Raw genomic sequence first — 22,737 nt, forward strand, 5'->3', positions numbered from 1 at the left:
GTCTGACCCGCCGCTAGGACACCAGCTTTTTGGGTACTGACCCGCCGATGAGACACCAGCTTTTTGGGGACTGACCCGCCACTAGGACACCAACTTTTTGCTGACTGACCCGCCGGTGGGACACCAGCTTTTTGGGTACTGACCCGCCGCTAGGACACCAGCTTTTCGGGTCCTGACCCGCCACTAGGACACCATCTTTTTGCTGACTAACACGCCACTAGGACACCAGCTTTTTGCTGTCTGACCCGCCACTGGGACACCACCTTTTTGCTGTCTGACCCGCCATGTAAACACCACCACCTTTTTTGTATGGGCCCACACGCCGGCCGACCCGCCGGTCTGCGACACCCGCTATACCCGCCGGTCGTACTCCCAGCAAAACCACCCGCACTTTGTATGGGGCCCACACGCCAGGGGACCCGCCAGGCACAGGCCCGCCGCGCAGACCCGCCGCAAAACACACCCGCATATCACTCCGCGTTTCTTCGCCCACCAAAAACACCAACCCCGCCGGCACCAACCCGCCCGGGTGGGCAGGGGGTCACTATAATTCTTAACTGCCCGCTCAATTCTGCCAGTCTGTCGACCACCTCCCCGCCAGCACTAGCTTACTGTTTCCGCCGGCTGCCTCGCCAATGCCCGCAGATGCCCCGGTGATGAGCACTGTTTTTTGTTCAAGATTTGCCTGTGCCTGGGTCCCAGTGACATGTAATTCCTGGTTAAGTTGCAATTAAATAAATTGTTTAAAGCAACCATTTACGTAATCTTTCAGTAGTCAGATAACTCCGTTAGTCCTTCTTCTCAACGGCACCTGCTTCAAAGTGCCTTCGGCTGAACGCGCCACGGCTGAACGCGCCACCTGCTCCTCCCACTCAGTCCGTTGATTTAAACCCCACCTCCTGCTGATGGGCTCCAGTTTCGCAGTTTATCGAACCCTCATTTTCATTAAAGTTTACTCAACTTGCCTACACAATCGTTTTCGGAAGCTCATCGTGAGACTCGACGATTTTCAGCTCTTTCAAGTACCGGTCAGACTCCTCCTGTTTTTTTGTTTGCCAGTGTTTCCACTGACGCGCAGGAATCTTCAGAGCAAACATCTCGTCGATCTCCTCAAAGGAGCGCCCCGCGGTTTCCGGAAGGTAAAAGTAGAACACAAAGATCGAAAGGAATGAGCACCCTGTGAATATGAAATTGATTTTTGATCCCATGTTTGCCTCGTTTGCGTTAAACATATACGGAAGCACAAACTGCCACATGCATTGCAAAGCATTGTTTGTTAGGTTTGCAAGCGCATACGTCTTTGCTCTCAAGAAAACGGACGACACCTCAGACGCCAAAATGTAAGGAACCCGCCTCCCAACGCAATGTTGTACACGTAGTTGTACATTGCCATAAATCCTGAAGATGTTTTCATTGCCGGTATATTGCTTTTGTCGATACCCGTGCTGGCAATCAAAAGGTTTAGAATGGTTATGGCAATCATGCCCCCGATCATTAATGGTCGACGACCAAATCGGTCGATAATGAACCAGGAACTAATGACCCCTGAAATAGATAGAGCCTGCGCACCACATGATAGCTTACCTTATACCCGCCAGGGGGGACTATAGTTCTTACCTCCATCACACATTTGCTCCTCTACACAGGAACGTTAATCTCTGCCGTCAGTAACATCCTCTCAACCCGATACTCTGGTCTGCCAATAAACATTGTTCATTCATTGCCGATGCGAGACCTTCAGCTGGCTGAGGCCGCGCAACCCGTGACTCTACGGCCACCCCATTGGATCCCTCGGAGCTGCTGCTTCGATTGTGCAACTAACGCTCAAGAGTAGTCGATTTTGCGATTCATAGCTGCAAACCCAACGTCCCTCTCAGTTGAGGCACTTTTCGGCACATCTCCGACTAAACACGGCTCTACTCACTAGCCCAATACCAGAACCTCCCGCTATAACACCGAGGCCACCACCCGACATTGGTTTCCCCTCGTTTGCTAGCTCGCAATGTATGCTTTCGAGTGAAAACCTACTTAAAAAGTGCTATCCAATCGAGTGCTTCTGGTCCAATCACGTCTCAGCTGGTGGATGAGCCTTCCGGTACTGGCAGGCTCTTAAAAGGTGAAATGGACTTGGCCATCACCTGGGAGCTCCATCAAATTTCTAGCCACCGCAACTCAGCTGAGGAGGATCCCGGTTTGACCCTGACACAGCTCGCGTTCGGCGATGCAATTTACGAGCTCCGGCATTGTGGGCGCGGTTTTTGAATGAGTTGTGACTGCTGCGAAAACGCCGTTATTGTGCGCGAATAAATCTTATTTGCTGGCTCACCCCCTTAATCTTGCTCATCCCCGAATTTGACGTCGTTTGAATAATGCAAGCGTTTCCCGATAATAAAGATCTACATTCAAAAAATTTGTTTTGATGCGGGTCCCTGCGTCGGAAAGCACAGACCAATAATTCGTACGGGTTTTGAGTCGTTGAATGCCACACTGCTTCTAAGCACGATTCAAGTGAGGGCCAATAGATGAGAATCGTGCCTTAAATAAACCATAATTCTCCAAACAGCAAAAAGATCTGGAGTTAAGTAGCCATACCTGCGGACTTTTCGCACGTCAGTCAGTCATATATAACTGGCCGAAGAACCCTCTTCTCTAGTTATCAGTTACAATTCAAAATGAAGTTCCTGTCCCTCACCGCTGCTTTGACTGCCCTTGCTTCCTTCGCTGTCGCCGAAGACCTTACCACTTACTCTCTGGTTATCGACAGGGATGGGGCAATTTTCACCAAGGTTCTAACTTCCACGATTGGAAACACTGATGCTGGATATGCCCAGCAATATGTTACCAACACCAACATCCACGTTTACACCGTCGGAGATGCTGAGGCTTCCTCCTCTTTCTGGGCATACGTTAGTACTGCCACTGCTTCTGCATAGCTGGTAGGATATTTTTTAAAAGCTTAGCACAATTTTTTATAGTTCGTAGTGTTTAACAATGCAACAAAAAGCTTTTGTTTGAGTCGAACTAAAAGATCTGTGTTGGCATTTTTTTTTTTTCACAGTACAAGGAATGATAAGACATAGTACACTTATCATTATGTGCTAATAGCAACTTAAGAGCAAAAAGATCTCGCCTTGATATCATGAGTATCGCTAAACTACTTCCGCTATTTAGTGTTGGTTAGAGAGACTCCTAATCTTTATCTACGTGATAAAGTCTTATCCAGATAATCAAGCATGGAATCTGAACTGCCATTGGTTATGGGTGGGGCGGATTTGCGGGGTTTCCGAAGGAAAGAGATTTCTTCGCCAAATATCTCGCATTAATTATTTATCAGCCTTGTCGGGGTTTTAGCCGAAAAAATATTTCTCAACAAGGCCTATCTTAAGTCTTATCGGAGAACGTTATCCGGGACTTCTTTTCCGGCAAACAGGCAATGATGAGGGAAAAAAACGGGCCCCACATCCTATTTAACTAGTGGCTTGCTTAATCATCAGAGCCAATGTCCGACAATAAAAGCTCCATTCACAATTTCCAGGAGAACGCCATCAAAAGCTTCAGATCTCCTCTTGGAAAAGAGGTCGTGGTGGATGAGAACCATGCCGACGTAGCGTTAGAGTATGCAAGAAAGCTGGACACGATTGAAGATGTTACAGACCAAGAATACAATGCTTTGAAACGGAAAATCGATTTTATGATCCTGCCACTTATTTCTCTTATCTATGGAGTCCAATACATGGACAAGAGTACAACTTCTTTTGCAGCCATCATGGGCCTACGAACCGACCTGAACATGGTGGGCCAACAATACTCGTGGACTACCACGGCGTTTTACTTAGCGTTTCTTGCAGCAGTGTTTCCTTTGTCGAGGTGCTTGCAACGTTTCCCACTTGTTAAAACTACCTCGGTTTGTATTATTCTTTGGGGAATAGTTTTAACGTGTCACGCAGCATGTTCCAATTACGCGGGCTTTATTGTCTGTCGTATTCTTCTGGGATGTCTGGAATCAGCTGTGACTCCTGGTTTTGTGTTACTTTCGGCCAAATGGTATCGACAGGAGGAGTCTTTCTTGAGGACAGTGGTGTACTACTCCAATAATGGGTTTGGTACAATACTCGGATGTGCTATTGCCTACGGTTGCTATGTTCACGCTGACTCCTACTCCATAGAAGCATGGAAAGTGCTATTCATTGTGACTGGTGTTATGACCATCGTCCTTGGAGGCTTATTGATGGTTCATATTCCAGACAATCCCCCAGACGCTTGGTTTTTGAACGAGAGAGAAAAGGTCTTAGTCTTCCAGAGAGTCAAAGATAGCAAGCAAGGATACGGAAACCCAGAGTGGAAATGGTATCAATTTAAGGAATCTTTGATCGATCCTAGAACATGGCTTGGGTTTTTCTATGCCTTTTCATCAAACATTCCTAATGGTGGACTTGGATCCTTTATGTCAATTTTGCTGTCCGACTCACTAAAATATGGCGATAAGAAAAGTTTGCTCATGAGAATGCCTGGTGGAGCTGTTGAGACTGTCGGATTAATTGCATTTGCACTTTTTGTGGGAAAGTTCCCATACAGAATTGGTATTTCTTCGTTTATCACTATTGTTGTTATCGTTGGATCATGCATGCTGGCCTTTTCTTCGAATGCTCACGCGCAACTCGCGGGACTATATTTGTATTCGCTGTCCCCTATCGGAATGATTTGTTTCCTTTCTCTCTTTGGATCGAATACCCTTGGGTACTCCAAAAAGGTTACTTCACAAGCAATTCTTTTGATCGGCTACTGCGTTGGAAACCTCGTTGGACCACAGACATTTTTGAGTACCGAAGCCCCGGGATATCATTCGGCTAAGATTGCAATTGTCGTCTGCTACGTTTTCTCACTCTTTTGCTTATTCGCTCTGCTTGGAGTTAACTATTTTGATAACAAGCGCAGAGAGAGATTGGAAAGCGAGAATCCTCCGCCAGAAATTGAGAACTTGGAATTTTCTGATCTGACTGACTACGAAATGCCAGGGTTCAGGTACCTTTACTAATTTGAGATTTAATAGGGTAGGTAATTAATGAGATTTTTTGTAATTGTTGGCAGAATATTATGACTGTGTACTTATTAAGATTTGTGTTGTATTGATATCTTAAAAAAGCGGAACCCTGATCATCTAGCTTTCATGAAGTGTGGTAAATAAATCATGAAGCTCACTAACATTAGCCAGCGATGTACTTGAATTTGAAACTATTAGAATTGAACGATATTGTATGACTTGGCTAACATATCACATCTGCAAGATTCATTCGTTTCCAGGTTCCGGCAGTCTCATACTTGGTGAACGATTCGCTTCAGCAAGTTCATCACTGCATGGCAAAAGCTAGACCATGCTCCTCACGCAGTCCAGAAATGGGTACATGAATAAAAGAGACGAAGAATTGATGCTAAACTCGGCTGCGCTGTAACAAAGGCTACGCTGTTCATTAGAAATCACTTTGGCTGTGGCATCCAAAAGTTGGTGTCGACGTTTATTGGAGCAATACACTTAAACTAGAGTCATTAAGAATATAGTAAAGTGGTTTTTAAGAGAGATCTTTGCATCTGTGATTTTTAATTGATATTTCTTGATTTGTAGCTTAAATAATTTAAAAATTATCTCTAATTTATTCGACATTCTCGTGTCTTACCTGGCTCAGCATGAGTCATTCGGTTGCGTGTGTCATCTGTCGGAGTCGAAAGCTGAAATGTGATAAGACGAAACCCCAGTGCCTGAGATGTTTGAGATCACAAGTCCAGTGCGAATATTCGACACGACATATTTCCCCCACATCTACGAAAGATGTTGACAACTCAAAGCACGTTTGTACACAGTGCAAAAAGGGGAAGAGAAAGTGCTCAGGAACATTTCCTTCATGTGATAGATGTCAAAAATTGGGCAAATCGTGCTCTTACACTCTTTTGCGGCCCTTAACTGAAATCGAGGCCTTGGAAAAGTTCTACGACACCATTGACTCGGAAGCCAACAAGAAAGTGGTTGAAATACTTTGCCAAAGAACAATCGAACGAAATTTTCCGTTTGTCGCTGGAAACTTTCTGGATCCACGATTTTTATTCAAATTAGCAATGGGAGAAGTGTCTTTGTCCTTAACCAAAGCTGTTGTAGGTATGTCACTCGACATGGTTGTGCCTGAGCAGCGGCTAGTAGAATTCAAAAACCATTGGTACACGAGGCATCTGTCCGAAACACTTTTGGCTTCCGGGAAGATGAAGCTTGATGAATTCCAAGCCCTGTTAGTTAATATTGTTTGGGGATGCTCAACTAGTTCTCAAAAATACTTCTTCCTGATTCCCATACTCTCAAGAATGGCTTATGGACTGATCCTCAACCGTGAACTTGACTGGATAAAGGACGATTTTGAAAAAGAACGACGACGGCGTATGGTATGGAATGTTTTCGTTCTAGATCGGATGTTCTCAGCTGGAGTGCCGGAATTTATGTCTTGCGATTTGAGACTGTTAACAATTCAACCTCCTGCTTATGATCTAGAATCCATGGCATCGCAAGTTAGTGAATCTCCATTCCACACGCACCTGCCACCATATCATCATCCCTTCAATCTGTTTTCTCTCGCCGTTCATCTGTCACAATTGAGATACAACACTCTTAATTGTGTGAAGGTAATGGAAAAACAACACATGAAGTGGTGGCAGGAGCAATCCCCAACTGAACCTATCACCCACGATATAGAGCTTACAGTTGAACTATTGCCTGATCATTTACATTACAGCATCGAGAATGTTTCCAAGATGAACAATAATGAGGAAAAGATTTTCTTCATAAACCTTCACCTTTTGCTGCTTCAAATCCGGTGCGACGTGCACAGACCAGTGCTTTATCACCTTTTGTACAACCGCACGATCCCTGACTCAGATGAAATACCACCCAGCAAAATAGAGGCTGCACATGAGGAATGTATGAATCATGCTTTGCTTGTATCCAAAATCGCTCAGCAAAATAAGCACCTTATTGCGGATGCATACAACACGGTGTCAATGGCATTTTCACTTTTGGAAGCGTCTCGCTTGATGATGTATAATGTTTCTCCCAATCCGTATCAGACTCATACACATCATTCAGAGACGTTAAAACACTACATAAATTCCAACATTGAAATCATCAATGGCTCAAGATGGGCAGATCCACAAACGGTTAATATCTTTATTCAGGACCTTCAAAACGCTTCACAGAACCTGGGCATCCGTCACAGCAACTCAGGAAAAAATATCCTCCTACTCTCAGAATTGCACCCTGCCCATGCACTGACTCAAGCTGCATCGCCTACGGAAGATATTACGGCAGATATGGGGTCACCAGCTCTGGCAGAACTCAATTGGCCATTTGACTTTCCTCGTAACCAATTGCTGCCACTCTTCTAGTGTAATTTTCCATAACCTTTACAGCTTTAAATATCGCGCACTTACTGCATGAACTGTCAATAGTTGCTGAAATTGCAAAATGTCATCGTCTTACTTAGGTACAGCCTACCTGTTAGTGAGTCAAAGGATAAGCTGTTTGGGACAATCATTAGCAAGGGAAGTGATACACACATAGAGCCCTGGTGGCCGCAAAAGTGACAGTTTTTCGATCTCTAGGCTGATAGTGGTGAATGCAATGGTTATACAGATAGTCCCGACTGCTCAATTGGATTGACCTGTTAGGCAGAATATGATGATTGGAGATTCCAATGACAACGGAAAGTTTTTCTTCATGATGTAATGAATTGAAATTATCACCATTTCTTATCAAATTTAGGATGCAGAAATTTAAATAGTAGAGATTAATAATTTTGGATGTTTCCCCACATATGATGAAAGATGAAAGGCCCAATTGAAGACAGCTTGGCATTCACACAATCAATCAACGCACTCACGCATTGCTTTCGCATCTTAAACGTGCTCATCGAATGTAATCCAATGTAGTCAGGTGAGACCCTTGATATGTCGCTTGGCGGCACTTCAATGTGTCTGTGACTTACATGCCAAAGTTGCGATGGAATCATGAGATCCACGATTACAGGAATGCAGGTTTATAATAATTACTATAATATACAGATCTGGGCTGGATATGCAGGGACCCTCAATATAGTCCGGATTAAAAGGGATTATCCAAATATTGCGAGCAGTATCGGAAACATGCAACAATAGACAACATCATACCCATGCCACACCAGTTTATATATTTCGTGCAATGCATAGAAGGACGAATCCCCACACACCTGCAACAACAAAGTGATTCATTTCAAGAGTCAGTGTTGACACCAGTAATGATGGACTTCCACATTAAGCCAGATCGTGTTGTCCCACCCTCACAGTAATTTGATAGTCAAGATCCCAGTGAAGATGCTTATCAAAGTATCTGGTATCAACGTAACGGATCTCATAAGTTCGAAATCAACTGATACTCCTCAATTTTGGCTTGTATACTTCCGAGGGGTAATTTGATTCCATAGTTTATTAATTCATTCACCACCAACCAGATCCCGCCTGTGGTGTCCTTGCACGCGGGCTCAACCAATTGGCATGCAGCAACAAATCCTGCTGCAAAATGAAGCTCTTCTTTTGATGTAAAGCCACACTTCAGGGGTATATATATGCCACATACCGCCGGAAAATCAGGTTTCTTCAACTTTGACGATGGCCCTAACGAGGAAACAGATTTTCCGATCAACCTTAACCCAGGCGTTTTTGGTTGGATTTTTATCATTCACACAGCCAGGCATTTATGCTGCAATTGCAAACTTGGGAGCCGGAGGCCAGGCAACTACCAGAACGTGGAATGTATCGACGGTCATTCTGAACGCAATGGCGGTCGTATTAGGACCCATATCTGCACTTTTTGCCAACACGTTTGGACTGAGGCCAACGTTATTTATTGGATGCATAGGACACACAATCTACTCGGCGTCCTTGTACTATAACACTAAGACCGGAAATCAGGCCTTTATTTTGGCCGCATCTGTACTTCTAGGAATATCGGGGGCTGCTTTCTGGATGTCTGAAGGAGCTATTGTGATGAGCTATCCAGAAAAATCAAGAAAGGGGCTATTCATCGGCATATGGCAGATGCTGAACAAATTCGGAGGGGTAATATCCGGTGCAGTCGTATTTGCCATGAACTACAGTGGAAAGAAGAAGGGCCAAGTGAGCCTCAACACATACATCGCTCTTTTCTCTATCCAATGTACTGGTCCTTTTTTTGCACTGCTGCTGTCGCCTCCAGAGAAAGTGATCAGAAAAGACAATACCCGTGTCGAAACAAACGTGGTCAAGGATGGCCTCAAACAAATGGGCAAAAGGTATCTAGGTCTCCTGAGAAAAAAGGAAATAATTCTTCTGCTACCCATCCTGGTAGTCAACACGTGGTACAAAACCTGGCAGAGCAACTTTATGACACACAACTTTTCGGTCCGCGCAAGAGCATTGAACGTTCTTCTGACTGCTCTGATAGGGGGCGCAGTGGACTTAGGGGGAGGCACATTTCTTGACTGTCAAAAAATATCTGTTGGTTCGCGAGCCAAGATATCTTGGCTTTTCATCATTTTTTTCGAATCGGGCTTTTATATCTGGGGCTTTATTGTGCAAAAGCACTTGGCTCATAGCACAGACACTCTTGATTGGGCCACAGGAATGTACTATTACAACACGTATGTGCCAATGCAAATTTTCAAGATACCAACCGAGTTTGTCTTCAATTGGGTGTTCTGGGTGGTAAGCGTGCAGGAATTCAGTTCCGAGGAAAATGCTTATATTTCCGGTCTCATCAGAGCAGTCGAGTCCTTTGGGTCGATGCTGTCTTTCCTGGCGGGAGTCACAAATGGTAACGACATGGTCAATTTGTCAGTGGCGGCAGGTGTGTTTTGGGCTGCTGTACCAAGCGTGACATACCTGGTTTTCAAGATTATCAGGACCACGCATATTAACCCTGAAAGTGCTATTGTCCAAAACAAGAAAAGTGGCGAAATAGTTGAAATTACAGAAGAAATTGATTAAGAAAATAATGCAGGTGTCTGGTGGTCGCTCTTTCGAAAAATACCGAGGATTGAGGCCGAGCATCTCCGAGAAATGCAATCGCGTTCACACCTGGGCCTCAAAGCGACTCAATTCACTGGCCATTGCTGCTGATTCGGACACTTCGGCATGTAAGAAGGCTCGGCACTGATGAAGACCGCTGCTAAACACGGAATTCGTTTCTACGTGACATTCATTATTAATAACACGTGAGTACGGCCCTCGGAGCAGGGCTATATTTAAACCCTTAGATTCTCTCTTCTAAGTTCCCAAATGTCTTTACCAAAATACCAGAAAGCAGTTGTTGTCGAGAAATACGGAGCAAGCCTTGCTCTTAAAGAGCTTCCAGTGCCTGAAGTGGCCCCCGGCCAAGTGCTTGTCAAAGTGGAAGCTAGCATTGTGAGTGGGGAGTTAAAAGCAAGAGTCGAACGGCCTAAAAACCCACTGTTTTGCCTTCCTGAACCTTTCGTCATCGGAACCTCTGCCGTGGGAAGGGTGATTGAAAGTGATACTTTCAAAAAGGGGCAACTTGTCTATCTAGACCCTACTGTCTGGTCGAGAGATTCTACCGAGCATTATGTTGTGAAATCGGTCGCAGACGGTCCAACACCTGAATCCAAAGCATTATCTGCACAGGAGTACAAGAGGAACGGTTACATGTCAGAATACACACTAGTGGACATCGAGAACTGCTATCCTATCAATGAAGAAGCCATTAGCTTCGACACGGACATTATTCCAGGTTTGACTTTTCCCCTCGTGGCATATGGTGGATTTAGGGGAATCGATCTGAAGCCAGGAGAGACTGTGGCCATTGGTCCCGCTACAGGAAAGTTTAGTAGCGCTGCTGTTGCCGTGGCTGCATCAATGGGCGCCAAAGTCCTTGCTTTGGGGAGAAACAAAGCGGCGCTCGAGGCCGTTGCATCAAAATTTAGCAACGTTCATCCTGTTGTCCTGACAGGCGACAAAGACGCGGATGCGGCCACTCTGCAAAAATTTGGCCCTCTTGACGTTTTTATGGATTTCACCCCTAGCGGATTACCAGGCCCAATCTACCTGGATACTGCCATTGGTGCTATTAAGTTTGGAGGCAGGATCATTCTTTCAGGTTTTGTTTTTGGCACTGTGGCCATTCCATATGCACTATTGGTCTCAAAGGACCTTACCATTAAAGGAAAAATCATGTACTCGCGACAGGAGGCCAAAGACTTTATTAAGATGGTTGAGAACGGAATTTTCAAGGTGGATCACGTCCAAGTGAAGAAATTCTCTATTGAGAAATACTCAGAGGCAGCTGATGACGCTTCGACAAAAAAGCTTTGGGATCACCAAGTCGTGTTGAGCACTAAGTAGTTTAATTAAGAGTTTTTTGCAACCCGAAAGATCACGCAAGATAATCCGGAGATATCTATTGTCGATAACAATAAAAGTGATAAAAGCCGAAATCACGACGTAAATTAAATAAAATATTAATAAGCAGGTGTTTCGTGGTGGTGCTGATGAGAAATTTTGAGGGATGATGAAGCTGGGGATTTTCGCGAAATGTAATAATTTTGACATGTAGACTACAAGGCCGTCAAATTTGCTGTTGTTTGCTCGACACAGGCTTCTCTATCGGATTAATCGGTATGAGTTATGGCTTTGAATTGCGTGAACTCTTTTGGCATACATCAGATTAGGATTCTTTGCATGTCTGATTAATAATCAGACACCAGAAAGTCTACGGAGCAAGGATATATAAACCCCCAAGATACTCCCTCCAATTCCCAACAATCAGAATGTCGTTACCAAAATACCAAAAAGCAGTTATTGTTGAGAAGTATGGATCGGGCCTTACACTCAAAGAAATTCCCGTGCCTGAAGTGGCTCCTGGCCGGGTGCTGGTAAAAGTGGAAGCCAGCGTTCTGGGAAGTGGACTCAAGTCCAGAGTCGAGGCACCTAAAAATCCACAGTTTAGTCTTCCCGAGCCTTTCATTGCAGGAACAGCCGGCGTGGGAAGAGTGATCGAGAGTGACACTTTTAAAAAGGGGCAGCTCGTTTATCTTGATTCCGCCGTTTGGTCGAGAGATGCTCCCAGCCACTATCTGGTGAAGTCGGTTGCAGATGGTCCAACTCCAGAATCTAAGGCCTTATCGGCACAAGAGTACAAGAGAAACGGCTACCTGTCGGAGTACGCACTCGTGGACATTGAGAGCTGCTACCCTATCAATGAAGAGGCTATCAATTTCGACACGGACTTTATTCCTGGCTTGAGCTTCCCTCTCGTGGCCTATGGTGGATTTAGAGAGGTAGATTTAAAGCCAGGAGAGACTGTGGCTGTCGGTCCTTGTACCGGACGGTTTAGCAGTGCTGCTGTTGCGGTGGCCGCTTCACTGGGTGCTAAAGTCCTTGCCTTAGGAAGAGACAAAGCGGCTCTCGAGAAACTTGCATCCAATTATAAAAACGTTTATCCTGTTGTTCTGACAGGCGATAAAGAGGCTGATACAGCTACTCTTCAAAAGTTCGGTTCTCTCGACGTTTTTATGGACTTCAGCCCTAGCGGAGTACCAGGCCCAATTTATCTGGATGCTGCCCTCGGTGCCCTCAGATTTGGAGGAAGAATTGTACTTTCGGGCCTAGTTTTTGGCAATGTTACTATCCCATATGCACTAATTGTCGCAAATGATCTTACTGTCAAAGGTAAGTTCATGTATTCGCGCCAGGAGGCCAAGGACTTCTTCAAATTGGTTGAGAATGAAATCTTTAAGCTGGATCACGTGAGCGCAAAGAAATTCCCTATCGAGAAGTACTCAGAAGCTGTTGACGAGGCCCAAGAAAAAGGTCCATGGGATCACCTGATTGTGGTTAACACTAAGTAATTACACAATGGCTTGGTTTTTTTCTATAAGCCCGTCCCAGTTTGTAGACCAGATTAAATAAACTTCGGCTGCAGACAGGAAAAGCTCTCCGAGTAGAAAGCCGACCCACAAGCCAGCAACTCCTAACCCAAAGTAGAAGCCAAACAACAACTCCAGAGGAATGGCAATCATGTAGTAGGCCGTCAGATTCAACACTGAGCCGATGTTTTGGCGGCCCTGGCCTCTCAAAAGGGAGGAAAAAATGGCGTTGACGGCGTCCCCGAACTCGTTGAAGGCCACACCACGGAGCAAGTTGGCAGTAAATTTAATCACCTCCTCGTCATCAGTAAAAATATGGGGCAGCCATCCTCGGAAGAAGAACATGATACTAAAGTTTATCAGTCCAATGACAGCAGTTGCCACTGTGGCAACTCTCATCACTGTCACGCAGTTATGAGAGCGTGCTCCAATATAATTAGCAAGCCTAACGGACGAGCAAATACCAAAGGAAAACGGGAATTGGAAGAGAAACATGGAGATGGTGGTCACCACAGTTTGCGAGGCCAGCTCTACACTACCGAATTTGGCAGATAAAAGCGTGATAACTCTGAAGGAGAAACTTTCAGCACAAACCATAACGATTCCTGACAGGCCAATAGAGAACTGGCCCCAATCCTGTAACAAGACTGAAGGACGCAAGTCGCTGTTCCAGCACTGATGGTCGTCAAAGTATATGTACGTGACTACCAACATGCAAACGGTCCAGTACGTTAGCACCAACGACAATGCCGGTCCCAAGTAGAATGTCTTAAACGCCGTATTGAATATCAAACTGAAAGGCAGTGCTCCAAGCAGCACCATGGTCGGTGCTCTGAACTTGTTCTGGGATAGCAAGTACCGCTTGGAGCACTCAAACACGATGAGAGCCGGAATTGCGAGCACCATGAGCCGCAAAATTGGGACACACATGTCTGCAAGCTCCGGCGAAAATACCCGGAGCAGGGGGCCGGAGTTGATCCACAGCAATGCAATCGGAATGAACATCATATGCAAAATCAACATGCATCTCTGGTAATAGAGACCGACTTTGGTGTAGCTTTTTGCCCCAAATGCAGTGGAGCACAGTGTATCTTCTGCGGTACAGAATCCAAAAACGAGTGCTGGTCCTGTGATGTAGAATAGGGTGATGGCCATGGATGATGCGGACAACACATCCTTCCCCTGCTTTCCAGCAAAATAAATGGGGATTATTAATAAAAGCGAACTTTGCAACAGGAACGTTAGGAGCGTGGGCAGTGAATTTCTTATAAGGTCTTCCATTTCTAGCTTAAACGATGTTCTGGCATGCACTGGCTGATCATCCTCCTCTTGGGGAGTGTCATACCGTGCGCGTGAATCTGGGTCTATAATCATATTCTTTAAAACGATTGAAAGATCCAGCCCAAAATTTTCAAATCCACAGTTAAGCCAAGGCCGGAAAAAAGAAAAAAAGGTACCCCTTTGTGCTCCGAGGAGAAGGAGAGTGGAAAGTTGGAGATCGTAATATTCGGAATTGATCAACGTGACCCGTAATTCTATCATGGAAAACAAGAGTAAACGACACCTGCTTTTTGGCTGGGAATAATGAGGCGAGTGCTGCTACCAGAATTGGAATTCAGCTGCCCTAATATTTATTCATTTTACACAGCTTATTTATTTGTCCTGGAACACGGCCATGTCGCCGTCTGTCCAGTGGAGATCGATATCGAGGTCCTTGATTCTCCAGATATCATCTGTGGTGTCCTTGATTAACTCAGCTCTGTACACACCACCGGACAGCAAGAACTTGGTTCCGTCGACCAAACCCTTGCCCTTTCCGAAATGCTGAGCATAGGCAATAGCAGTGAGGGTGGCTTTTGAGCCCTCAATGTTGACACGGAAGTTGGAAACAATATGGGCAGTGTCAAGGTCAGCGACCCTGTTGTAGCAGAGATTCCGGCGCTCTTGTTTACTAGTAGCCTTTTCTCCAAGAAGTTCAATACTACCATCTTCGGTGAAGCTAGAATCAAAAAGCTCTGGGTCGCGTATGTCGAGAGACAAGGCGAAACGGTAGATGGCGTCGGCAGCGGCTTGTTTTTCAGCTGGAGAGCCAGCTAGTTTCACAGGAACGGCCATTATGAGTATGCTCATACTGACGGAACCATCTGCTTAAATACCCTTGACCTGATAATTTCACGTTTCTGGAGTTAAAGATAAATTCCTCGGTTTTTACATAGCATCGGAGCTAAAACAATACAAAATATCTGTCGGATTTAAGCGACCGAGGCTAAACTCTTTTCAAGGAGCTAAAAAAATACTGGTGGTTCCTAAAGTGAGACCTCTCTAATTTTGACTTCAGCGTCCTTCGAAGCTTTCTCGGGCCTGTCGTAATCTGGAGCGTCGCTCTCCTCGGATTCGTCCCAACATATGCCGAGGTTTCGGGCTTCCTGCTCCGTGAACGTTCCAAACGGATTGATGGTGTCCAACTCGCCGAGTCCGGAAGGCGGCGACAGAAGGTTGAAGCAATAGTGGAGCAGGAAAGAAACAATGAAGCCATAAATGAACGCCAGTTGGTAGAGATGTTTGGCTCCGGAAGGAATCTCGATGTTGGAGTTGCAAGCGTTGACAAAGCCGGGCATCAGCGGTGCAAAACCTATAATCCAAGCTGTAAAAGAACGCCAATTGAAGCCTCCCCTGAACCAGTAGATAGATCTGCTGCTTGGCTCAAACATGTCCATCAGCTTGAGTTTTCTTTTTCTAACAGCCCAGTAATCGCACACCATGATTCCTGTCATTGCCCCCAAAAGCACCGCATACGCAGACATAACATTAATGAAAACACCAGCAGTCGAGAGAAGCTGCCAAGGCTGGATAAGAATGGAGATGCAGAGCCCCACATAGGCACCTCTTCTCAAAGTTAAAAACTTAGGGAAGAGGCCAGAAAAGTCCATTCCGGCAGAAAATGCGTTGTCGACCGTGTTGATGGCCAATTGCCCGGCTAGCAAGCCAACACCACAGAAAAAGGCGCCAGCTCTGCTCTTGGCATTATAGTCGTCGTCAAGCCATCTAGCGGCCAAAAGAGGAGGGTTCCAGATGCCGCCGTCGGTATCTGGATACAGTTTGGCTGAGGCAGAAGTGGTGAGACAGCCAATGAGTGGGACAATCGAGCCATAGAATAGAATTGAAACAATCTGACCAATGAGAGGGTCCTTAGGGCTTCTTGCAAACCGGTTGTAATCCGGCTGGTTGGTCAATCCCACGGCAATGGTTCCAATTGTAGTTTTGATTCCTGCCATGATGGCCCAACCTTTGTCCCACGCTGTGTTTGCCAGTGCCGGCTCAGATAGGAGGGGACCAGCCCCGTGAGCAGCCTTCAGACAGTACACCATCATGCCAAACAGAGTTGCACCGGTCATCACGTTCAGCGTTGTAAGCAGTTTGGACGATTTTTCAGGAGGAACATAGATCATTCCGCACATGAGGACGCAGTATATGACAAAGCCGACAAATTCCTTAGTTTCCATGTGCGTGCTAGCAGGCATGGTGTTTTTCATGTTTTGGTAGCCTGGTGCCAGCGAAGAGAGAATTAGGGAGATGCAAAGACCTCCCGTCCAGGACTGCGTGGACAGCCAAACGACTCCGAGCATGATTCTCTGCACGATAGCAATGTACGAGCCTCTCATACCCCACACGCAACGACTGAACACGGGGTATCCGATATGGTACTCTGCTCCGACTTGTCCGTTCAAAATAGCCATCAGACATATAATTATTCTTCCGATTACGTTGGCCACCATAGCCATCCAAACAGAATTTCCGATCGAGATCAGCGTCGAGCCAACCTGGTAATTCGAAATACAAAGGTTGTTGATGGCCCAAAAGCCCATAAACGTCCACATGTCCCATGTACGGCGATGTGGAGGCAGTGGAACAATATCGTTGTTGATCCACGGCGTAGCCGGGGTGTTCCCCAGTTTTGAGCTCTTGAGCTCGACGGCCTTTCTCAGTCTGACAAAGCTCACCATCACAATCCAAAAGCAAACAATCGACGGCCAAATTACGGTATGTATATAAAATGCGCCTTGCTCCACCAGTCTACGCTCTCCACCAAAACGGGAAATAAATTGGCCCAGTTTCTTATCGCGCAGATCGCGATAAGAAAAGTCGTCTGGGAACAAATGTTTTTTAGATACTCGCGACGATTAGCGCAAGATAACTGGCGGAAAACTTTACGGGGGATTCATTAGCGCTGTTTCCGTCGGAATGTGCGACTGTGCGTCTGGGTCAATCCTCAAATACACTTCTCGAGGATAGTTTGCAAAGAGTAAAAATTAGCTTGGGACAATTAGCTATCCATGGTGAACCAAAAACTGCTTATAGGAGTCGATGTTGGTGGCACAAACACCGACTCGGTGCTGATCAATCCCCTTGCACTGGACACATCGAACCGTGGAGTCCTCTCGTGGAACAAGTCTGCCACAACGGCCGATGTTTCGGACGGAATCCAGAAAGCCATCAGGAGTCTACTGACGGATTGTCCAGAAGTGGCCAAAAACGAAATTGCCTCGGTGACTATTGGAACCACTCACTTCATCAACGCGGTCATTGAACAGGATGCGGCAAAGCTGGAAAAAGTAGCCGTTCTCCGGTTGAGTACCAACTACTCCAAGTATGCTCCTCCATTTTCCGACTTTCCTGGCGGGCTCCGTTCAGTTATGGAAGGATACACAGCCATTATTAAAGGTGGTCACAGAATTGATGGGACAGAAGTTCAGCCATTGGATGAAAGGTCGGTTAGAGAACATGCGCTCAAGATTCGCGATCTGGGAATTAACTCCATCGTGATTAACGGACAATTTGCCCCAATGTATCATGACCACGAGCAAAGAGCAGCAGAAATTGTGCGTTCCGTTCTTCCAAAAGCCAACATTGTTCTTTCCAGTACAATTTCAACAATCGGCTTTATTGAGCGCGAGGATGCCTCCATCATCAATGCCTCTATCATGTCTTTTGCCAGAAAAATCATTCTGTCTTTCAAGAATGCCATTCGCCATATTGGATTGGAGTGTCCGCTTCTTCTCACCCAGAACGATGGAACTGTTGTTTCCACTGCGGAAGCCATGAAAACGCCCGTGAAGACCTTCTCGTCGGGTGCCACCAATTCTATGCGAGGAGCAGCTATTTTGTGTGCCGAGGAAGACTGGGCCAAAGGCCAATCGATCATTGTGGCGGATATTGGCGGTACTACCACGGACGTTGGTCTGCTGCTTCCTTCCGGCTTTCCCCGTCAGTCTTCTGCGTATTCCTTTATTGCTGGCGTGAGAACCAATTTCTCAATGCCTCACGTGGAGTCTATCGGCCTCGGGGGCGGTTCTATAGTCAAGATAGCCAAGGACCTCACCATTGGGCCGGAATCAACAGGCGCAAATCTGCTAACAGAGGGACTGGTGTTTGGAGGAAAAACTACAACTGCGACTGACTTGACGGTTGCAATTGGTCTGGAAGACGAAACTATCGAGGATAAAAGCATATTCCAGGTTGGCGATGGTCAGAAAGTGGTTGGCAAATTTTCTGAGGATGTGAAGCAAGCGTTCAAGCAAGAAGTAAAGGAAATGCTGGAAAATGCCATTGACAGAATGAAGACGTCTCCTGAACCAATACCTGTGCTGCTCGTTGGGGGAGGATCGATGATTGCTCCACAGGAGCTGGACGGTGCAAGCAAGGTATTCAGACCACCATTTTTTGGAGTGGTCAACGCCATTGGAGCAGCTGTGGGCAAGATCTCGGCCACCGTCCAGGCTATCAAACGGATGGAGCCGTCAGACGATAAGGATGCCCTTCTGGAGCAGCTAAAGCTTCAGGCCGTGGAAAAAGCAGTGGCCAAGGGTGCAATAAGAGACTCTTTGGTCTATGATGACATTGTTGTGAACCCGATTCCTTACGTCCCAAACACAATCGAGTTCATGGTGAAAGTCATTGGTGAAGTAGACTACCAGGCTATGCACTACTCTGTTCCTGACGAAGGAGACAGTGAGTTTGAAGAATCCGGAGGTAGTGTTGCAAAACACTCTGAAACCTCTGCAAACTATATTGAGCATCATCTGAAGTTCGATGTGAGGGCCTACAGACCATTCATTAACAGCGAGAAAGAGTGGATCTTATCTGAAATTGACTGTGAATTTTTAAGAATCGGTACATATATTTTGGGATGCGGCGGAGGAGGAACACCATACCACCATTATTTGGCCTTGAGACACATGGTTCGTGCTGGCAAGCCCGTGAAGGTGATCAGGGCGCAAGACTTTCCAAAATATCAGAAAGGTGACGGAGCCGTCGTCGCGGTCGGCTACGCTGGATCTCCAACGGTCGGCTTAGAACAACTTTCGGGCGACGAGATGGTGCACGGGTACAACTTGGTGAAACGGTTCAGCAACATCACGCCTCAGGCGTCGCTTCCATGGGAAATTGGAGGCGGAAATGGTTTGACTGGGCTCAAAATAGCAGCAGATCTGGGTATCCCCTGTGTGGATGCAGATTTTATGGGCAGAGCGTATCCGCTGTTGTGGCAGATGATTCCGGTTTGCTATTCCGAGCAGCCATGTTTTCCACCCTGTGCGCTCGCAGATGGCAACGGAACAACCATGTTGCTTTCTGAGGCTGCCAGCGACGTGATCGTGGAGAAAGTGTTTAGGGCGGCGTTGTCAGAGATCGGAGCACATTGCGGCATGGTTTCGTTCATGACCGCAGAAGACATTTCCCAGAGGAGTATCCACAATACCACATCGCTCGCCTGGAAGATTGGGAGAGCAGTTCACACTGCACGGCAGAATTCTGAGGTGCAAAACTGCGCCGAGTATATTATTGAGGCCTGTGGTGGACCCGAAACAGCGAAGAAAATATTTACCGGAAAAATCATTCGAGTTGATAGACGGCTGTTCAAAGGCCATGTTTACGGCGAGATTGACGTCAAGGACGAGAACAGCGACGCTGTAATGACAATTCCGTTCAAGAATGAAAATATCTACTGTGAGCTAGATGAAAATGGCAGCAAGAAAATCACAGCTTCAGTGCCGGATTTGATTTCTGTCAATGACGCAGAGACAGGCGAGGCTCTTGGTACACAGGACTATCGGTACGGGTTACACGTATTTGTACTTGTGATTTCTCCAAGCACAAGATGGACCGACACGGCCGAGGCGCTCAGAACAGGAGGTCCGTCAAGCTTTGGCTACGATTTTGGCTACACTCCAATCGGAACCTACGTAAAGCCTCATAGCGTGATAGAGGAATATATGAGCTAGAGTATTTTTTTTTTGAGCAAAGCAGTCGGGTTCGGTTGCCGAGGCAGATAAGAAGACCTGGTCCAAATAGCGGAATTCGCGTACGCAATTATAACTAAATAAATAGATACACTCGCTCCAAATTTCCTGGCAGCTCTAAGCCCAGAGGAAAGTGAGAAGTTTCCAGCCTCTTAGCGGCTCGGATGGAGGCTCAGGCTTGCTGTGGTAGTCATCCATCAGTGCTGGAAGACAAATCTCCTCTAGAGGCACCTGTTTGGTTTTTTTCACGAACTTGTATCCGAGATAAAAGATCACAAACAGAATAGGAGAGCAGTAGGATGAGAACAGCGTGGAGGTGTCCCAGTGGCCGTGGATGAAGGTCGTGAAGCCACCAGTGACCAGCAGAAGGGTCGAACCGAACAGCGAGATCCACGCACTGGCCTTGGCAATTTTGTTGGTGTACGGAAGGTCGCTGCGGCTGTAGCCCTGGACCTTGAGAGCCTTGTTCATTCTGATATTGTTGATTGAGATGATGATCCACTCCAGAAGCAGGACGGAAGACGTAATGTTCTGGAACCAGCTGAACACGTTGGCTGCCGTGGAGTCCAGCGTCATGTACGCCAAGGTCAGGAAGACCAGTCCAACAGCAACCCCCACGTAAGGCACCTTGAGTTTTTTGCTGCTCTTGAGCAGGATTTTAGGGGCCTGGCCCTTGGCAGCGAGCGAGAACAGAATACGTGAGGTCTGGGTGATGCCGAGATTCGACTCGGACCACGCAGACGACAACGTCAGCGCGTTGACGATATCTGGGAGCACTTTAATACCGGCTTTTTCGAAAGCAATCACGTATGGCGAGTGTGCGGCAGTGCCGTCGCTGGTTGCAATTTTTGGGTCGTCGTATGGAACAATGATACTCAAAATGAACACGGCGATCATGTACAGACCGACAACTCTGTACAGGATTCTCTTTGCGGCTTTTGGAATGTTAGTACGAGGGTTTCTGGTCTCTCCGGCCAGCAGAGCAATTCCCTGAACTCCTCCATAAGCATACACCACAGACGACAGAGCAGCCCAGAAACCAATGAACTGTCCCACGCTACCAGTCTTGATGTACGATGCAAAGGGACCAGGGTCTCTCCAGTAGTGGAAACCAAGTCTTTCCTGGCCCTTCACTCCGCCAAGGTCGACCACGAGGCCGGCCAGGACAAGAATCAAGATCAGAGCGATTTTCAGCAAAGCAAACACAAACTCGACCTCACCGTAGATTCGGATGGAGAAAATGTTGGTGAAGCAGATAGGAACCATGTAGACGGTGATCCAGATCCCCGGCGACAGGCTGCTCCAGTACTGCATGATAAGAGCGGTGGAAACAAGCGCGCCGGGAAGAATGGCGTTCCAGACTTTGAGCCAGCCCAACGCAAAGCCAACGGCATCATCGATGAAGATTTCTGCGTGGCGGATGGTGGATCCGGTCAACGGAGCCAGTGCAGCCACCTCAGCAAGTGCCATCTGGTTCATACCCACAATCAGGCCCACAATCAGGTACGACAGGCACATACCGACAGGCCCTGTCTTGGCAAGCGTTCCTCCGCTGCTGAGAAACAACCCGGTACCAAACACTCCGACCAGGGTGATCATACCGATGTGTCTCTCCTTCAGAGCTCTGTGCAGATGGGTGTCGTCCTCTGCGAAGATCTCGATGCCTGCTGCCACTTCGGCATCGTGGATGCTGATTGTTTCTAGAACAGCAGTGGTTTTTTTGTCGATCGCCTCGACTTCTTTGGAGCTTTCTGGTTGCATAATTTGGTAGACGAGATGGGAGGCATCTGGCTGCTTTAAATGTGTTGCTGCCGCGGATCCTTTGGCTTTGTATTGCGGATACTCTATGGCTGCTATGCAAACATGTCAAAATATCATGCAACCACTGCTGACGCCATCTATTTTGGGTACCCCGAATAAGCAGCTCTTGCGTTATATGCGTCGAATCAGGTGGCCAGCTAATCAAATAGCTGGCTTTGACCCCATTGCTTATCTTTTGACGTCAGAAATAATTTTCTGTGCGGCACTCTGCACGCACATCTAACAGCCAAGATAAGAGAATGCTTGGTGGAAATACTATTTGTTCCGCGCAAAAACTGGCCCACAAATTTTGCAGGAAACACTGTCTTATTTTGTCGACTTAGTCCGCCGCCTGGCTTGGCATTCCTGCCATCTTGGCTACTCGTTTCACTGGACACAGAAGACCAACATAGTTCATCAGAACGACTGTATCATGGCCACGAACAGGCGTATTAGGGCGTAGTCACCGCTTCCGGAATAGTGCAGCCTTATCACGACCTCTTTTGTCCAAGTTATGCAGTGTCCGCCACAACCACTTTTTTGACTGGTCAATGCGCGGACTGTTGAAGAATCTGTTCGCAAACAGAGGCAATCTACTCAAGACAGTTTTCTAGTATTCAACACCGTTTACATGTCCTAACACAAACAGAAGCAGGAAAGACGGTAGTCTGTCACTCCAGGAGGAGTTTCGAAATTCCTGAAGGGTGCCC

At 46.6% G+C, this 22,737-nt stretch overlaps 12 protein-coding genes across 12 annotated transcripts; 7 read left to right on the forward strand and 5 right to left on the reverse strand.

Moving 5' to 3' along the window:
- Positions 1-965: 965 nt before the first annotated feature.
- On the reverse strand, positions 966-1,232 carry HPODL_05109 (Conserved hypothetical membrane protein; the record flags this gene model as incomplete). The annotated part of the gene is made up of 1 exon (XM_014080858.1): positions 966-1,232. One exon carries the CDS (start codon positions 1,230-1,232, stop codon positions 966-968), a length of 267 nt encoding a protein of 88 aa, XP_013936333.1.
- Positions 1,233-2,672: 1,440 nt separating this feature from the next.
- Positions 2,673-2,933, forward strand: HPODL_04524 (putative secreted protein; the record flags this gene model as incomplete). The annotated part of the gene is made up of 1 exon (XM_014080859.1): positions 2,673-2,933. The coding sequence occupies one exon, from the start codon at positions 2,673-2,675 to the stop codon at positions 2,931-2,933; it is 261 nt and encodes an 86-aa protein (XP_013936334.1).
- Positions 2,934-3,499: 566 nt separating this feature from the next.
- HPODL_04525 (putative transporter) lies at positions 3,500-5,035 on the forward strand (the record flags this gene model as incomplete). The annotated part of the gene is made up of 1 exon (XM_014080860.1): positions 3,500-5,035. The coding sequence occupies one exon, from the start codon at positions 3,500-3,502 to the stop codon at positions 5,033-5,035; it is 1,536 nt and encodes a 511-aa protein (XP_013936335.1).
- Positions 5,036-5,682: 647 nt separating this feature from the next.
- HPODL_04526 (uncharacterized protein) lies at positions 5,683-7,422 on the forward strand (the record flags this gene model as incomplete). The annotated part of the gene is made up of 1 exon (XM_014080861.1): positions 5,683-7,422. One exon carries the CDS (start codon positions 5,683-5,685, stop codon positions 7,420-7,422), a length of 1,740 nt encoding a protein of 579 aa, XP_013936336.1.
- Positions 7,423-8,679: 1,257 nt separating this feature from the next.
- HPODL_04527 (uncharacterized protein) lies at positions 8,680-10,035 on the forward strand (the record flags this gene model as incomplete). The annotated part of the gene is made up of 1 exon (XM_014080862.1): positions 8,680-10,035. The coding sequence occupies one exon, from the start codon at positions 8,680-8,682 to the stop codon at positions 10,033-10,035; it is 1,356 nt and encodes a 451-aa protein (XP_013936337.1).
- A 291-nt stretch (positions 10,036-10,326) lies between these two features.
- HPODL_04528 (uncharacterized protein) lies at positions 10,327-11,406 on the forward strand (the record flags this gene model as incomplete). The annotated part of the gene is made up of 1 exon (XM_014080863.1): positions 10,327-11,406. The coding sequence occupies one exon, from the start codon at positions 10,327-10,329 to the stop codon at positions 11,404-11,406; it is 1,080 nt and encodes a 359-aa protein (XP_013936338.1).
- Positions 11,407-11,831: 425 nt separating this feature from the next.
- Positions 11,832-12,911, forward strand: HPODL_04529 (Conserved hypothetical membrane protein; the record flags this gene model as incomplete). Its single annotated transcript, XM_014080864.1, has 1 exon — positions 11,832-12,911. The coding sequence occupies one exon, from the start codon at positions 11,832-11,834 to the stop codon at positions 12,909-12,911; it is 1,080 nt and encodes a 359-aa protein (XP_013936339.1).
- On the reverse strand, positions 12,912-14,303 carry HPODL_04530 (putative transporter; the record flags this gene model as incomplete). Its single annotated transcript, XM_014080865.1, has 1 exon — positions 12,912-14,303. One exon carries the CDS (start codon positions 14,301-14,303, stop codon positions 12,912-12,914), a length of 1,392 nt encoding a protein of 463 aa, XP_013936340.1.
- A 279-nt stretch (positions 14,304-14,582) lies between these two features.
- On the reverse strand, positions 14,583-15,044 carry HPODL_04531 (uncharacterized protein; the record flags this gene model as incomplete). The annotated part of the gene is made up of 1 exon (XM_014080866.1): positions 14,583-15,044. One exon carries the CDS (start codon positions 15,042-15,044, stop codon positions 14,583-14,585), a length of 462 nt encoding a protein of 153 aa, XP_013936341.1.
- A 191-nt stretch (positions 15,045-15,235) lies between these two features.
- Positions 15,236-16,933, reverse strand: HPODL_04532 (putative permease; the record flags this gene model as incomplete). Its single annotated transcript, XM_014080867.1, has 1 exon — positions 15,236-16,933. The coding sequence occupies one exon, from the start codon at positions 16,931-16,933 to the stop codon at positions 15,236-15,238; it is 1,698 nt and encodes a 565-aa protein (XP_013936342.1).
- Positions 16,934-17,263: 330 nt separating this feature from the next.
- HPODL_04533 (Hydantoin utilization protein A) lies at positions 17,264-20,209 on the forward strand (the record flags this gene model as incomplete). Its single annotated transcript, XM_014080868.1, has 1 exon — positions 17,264-20,209. One exon carries the CDS (start codon positions 17,264-17,266, stop codon positions 20,207-20,209), a length of 2,946 nt encoding a protein of 981 aa, XP_013936343.1.
- Positions 20,210-20,344: 135 nt separating this feature from the next.
- On the reverse strand, positions 20,345-21,988 carry HPODL_04534 (RAD1 Single-stranded DNA endonuclease; the record flags this gene model as incomplete). The annotated part of the gene is made up of 1 exon (XM_014080869.1): positions 20,345-21,988. The coding sequence occupies one exon, from the start codon at positions 21,986-21,988 to the stop codon at positions 20,345-20,347; it is 1,644 nt and encodes a 547-aa protein (XP_013936344.1).
- Between the last annotated feature and the right edge of the window lie 749 nt (positions 21,989-22,737).

The sequence above is a fragment of the Ogataea parapolymorpha genome, chromosome II (assembly GCF_000187245.1).
Source record: "Ogataea parapolymorpha DL-1 chromosome II, whole genome shotgun sequence".
Taxonomy (NCBI): Eukaryota; Fungi; Ascomycota; class Pichiomycetes; order Pichiales; family Pichiaceae; genus Ogataea; species Ogataea parapolymorpha.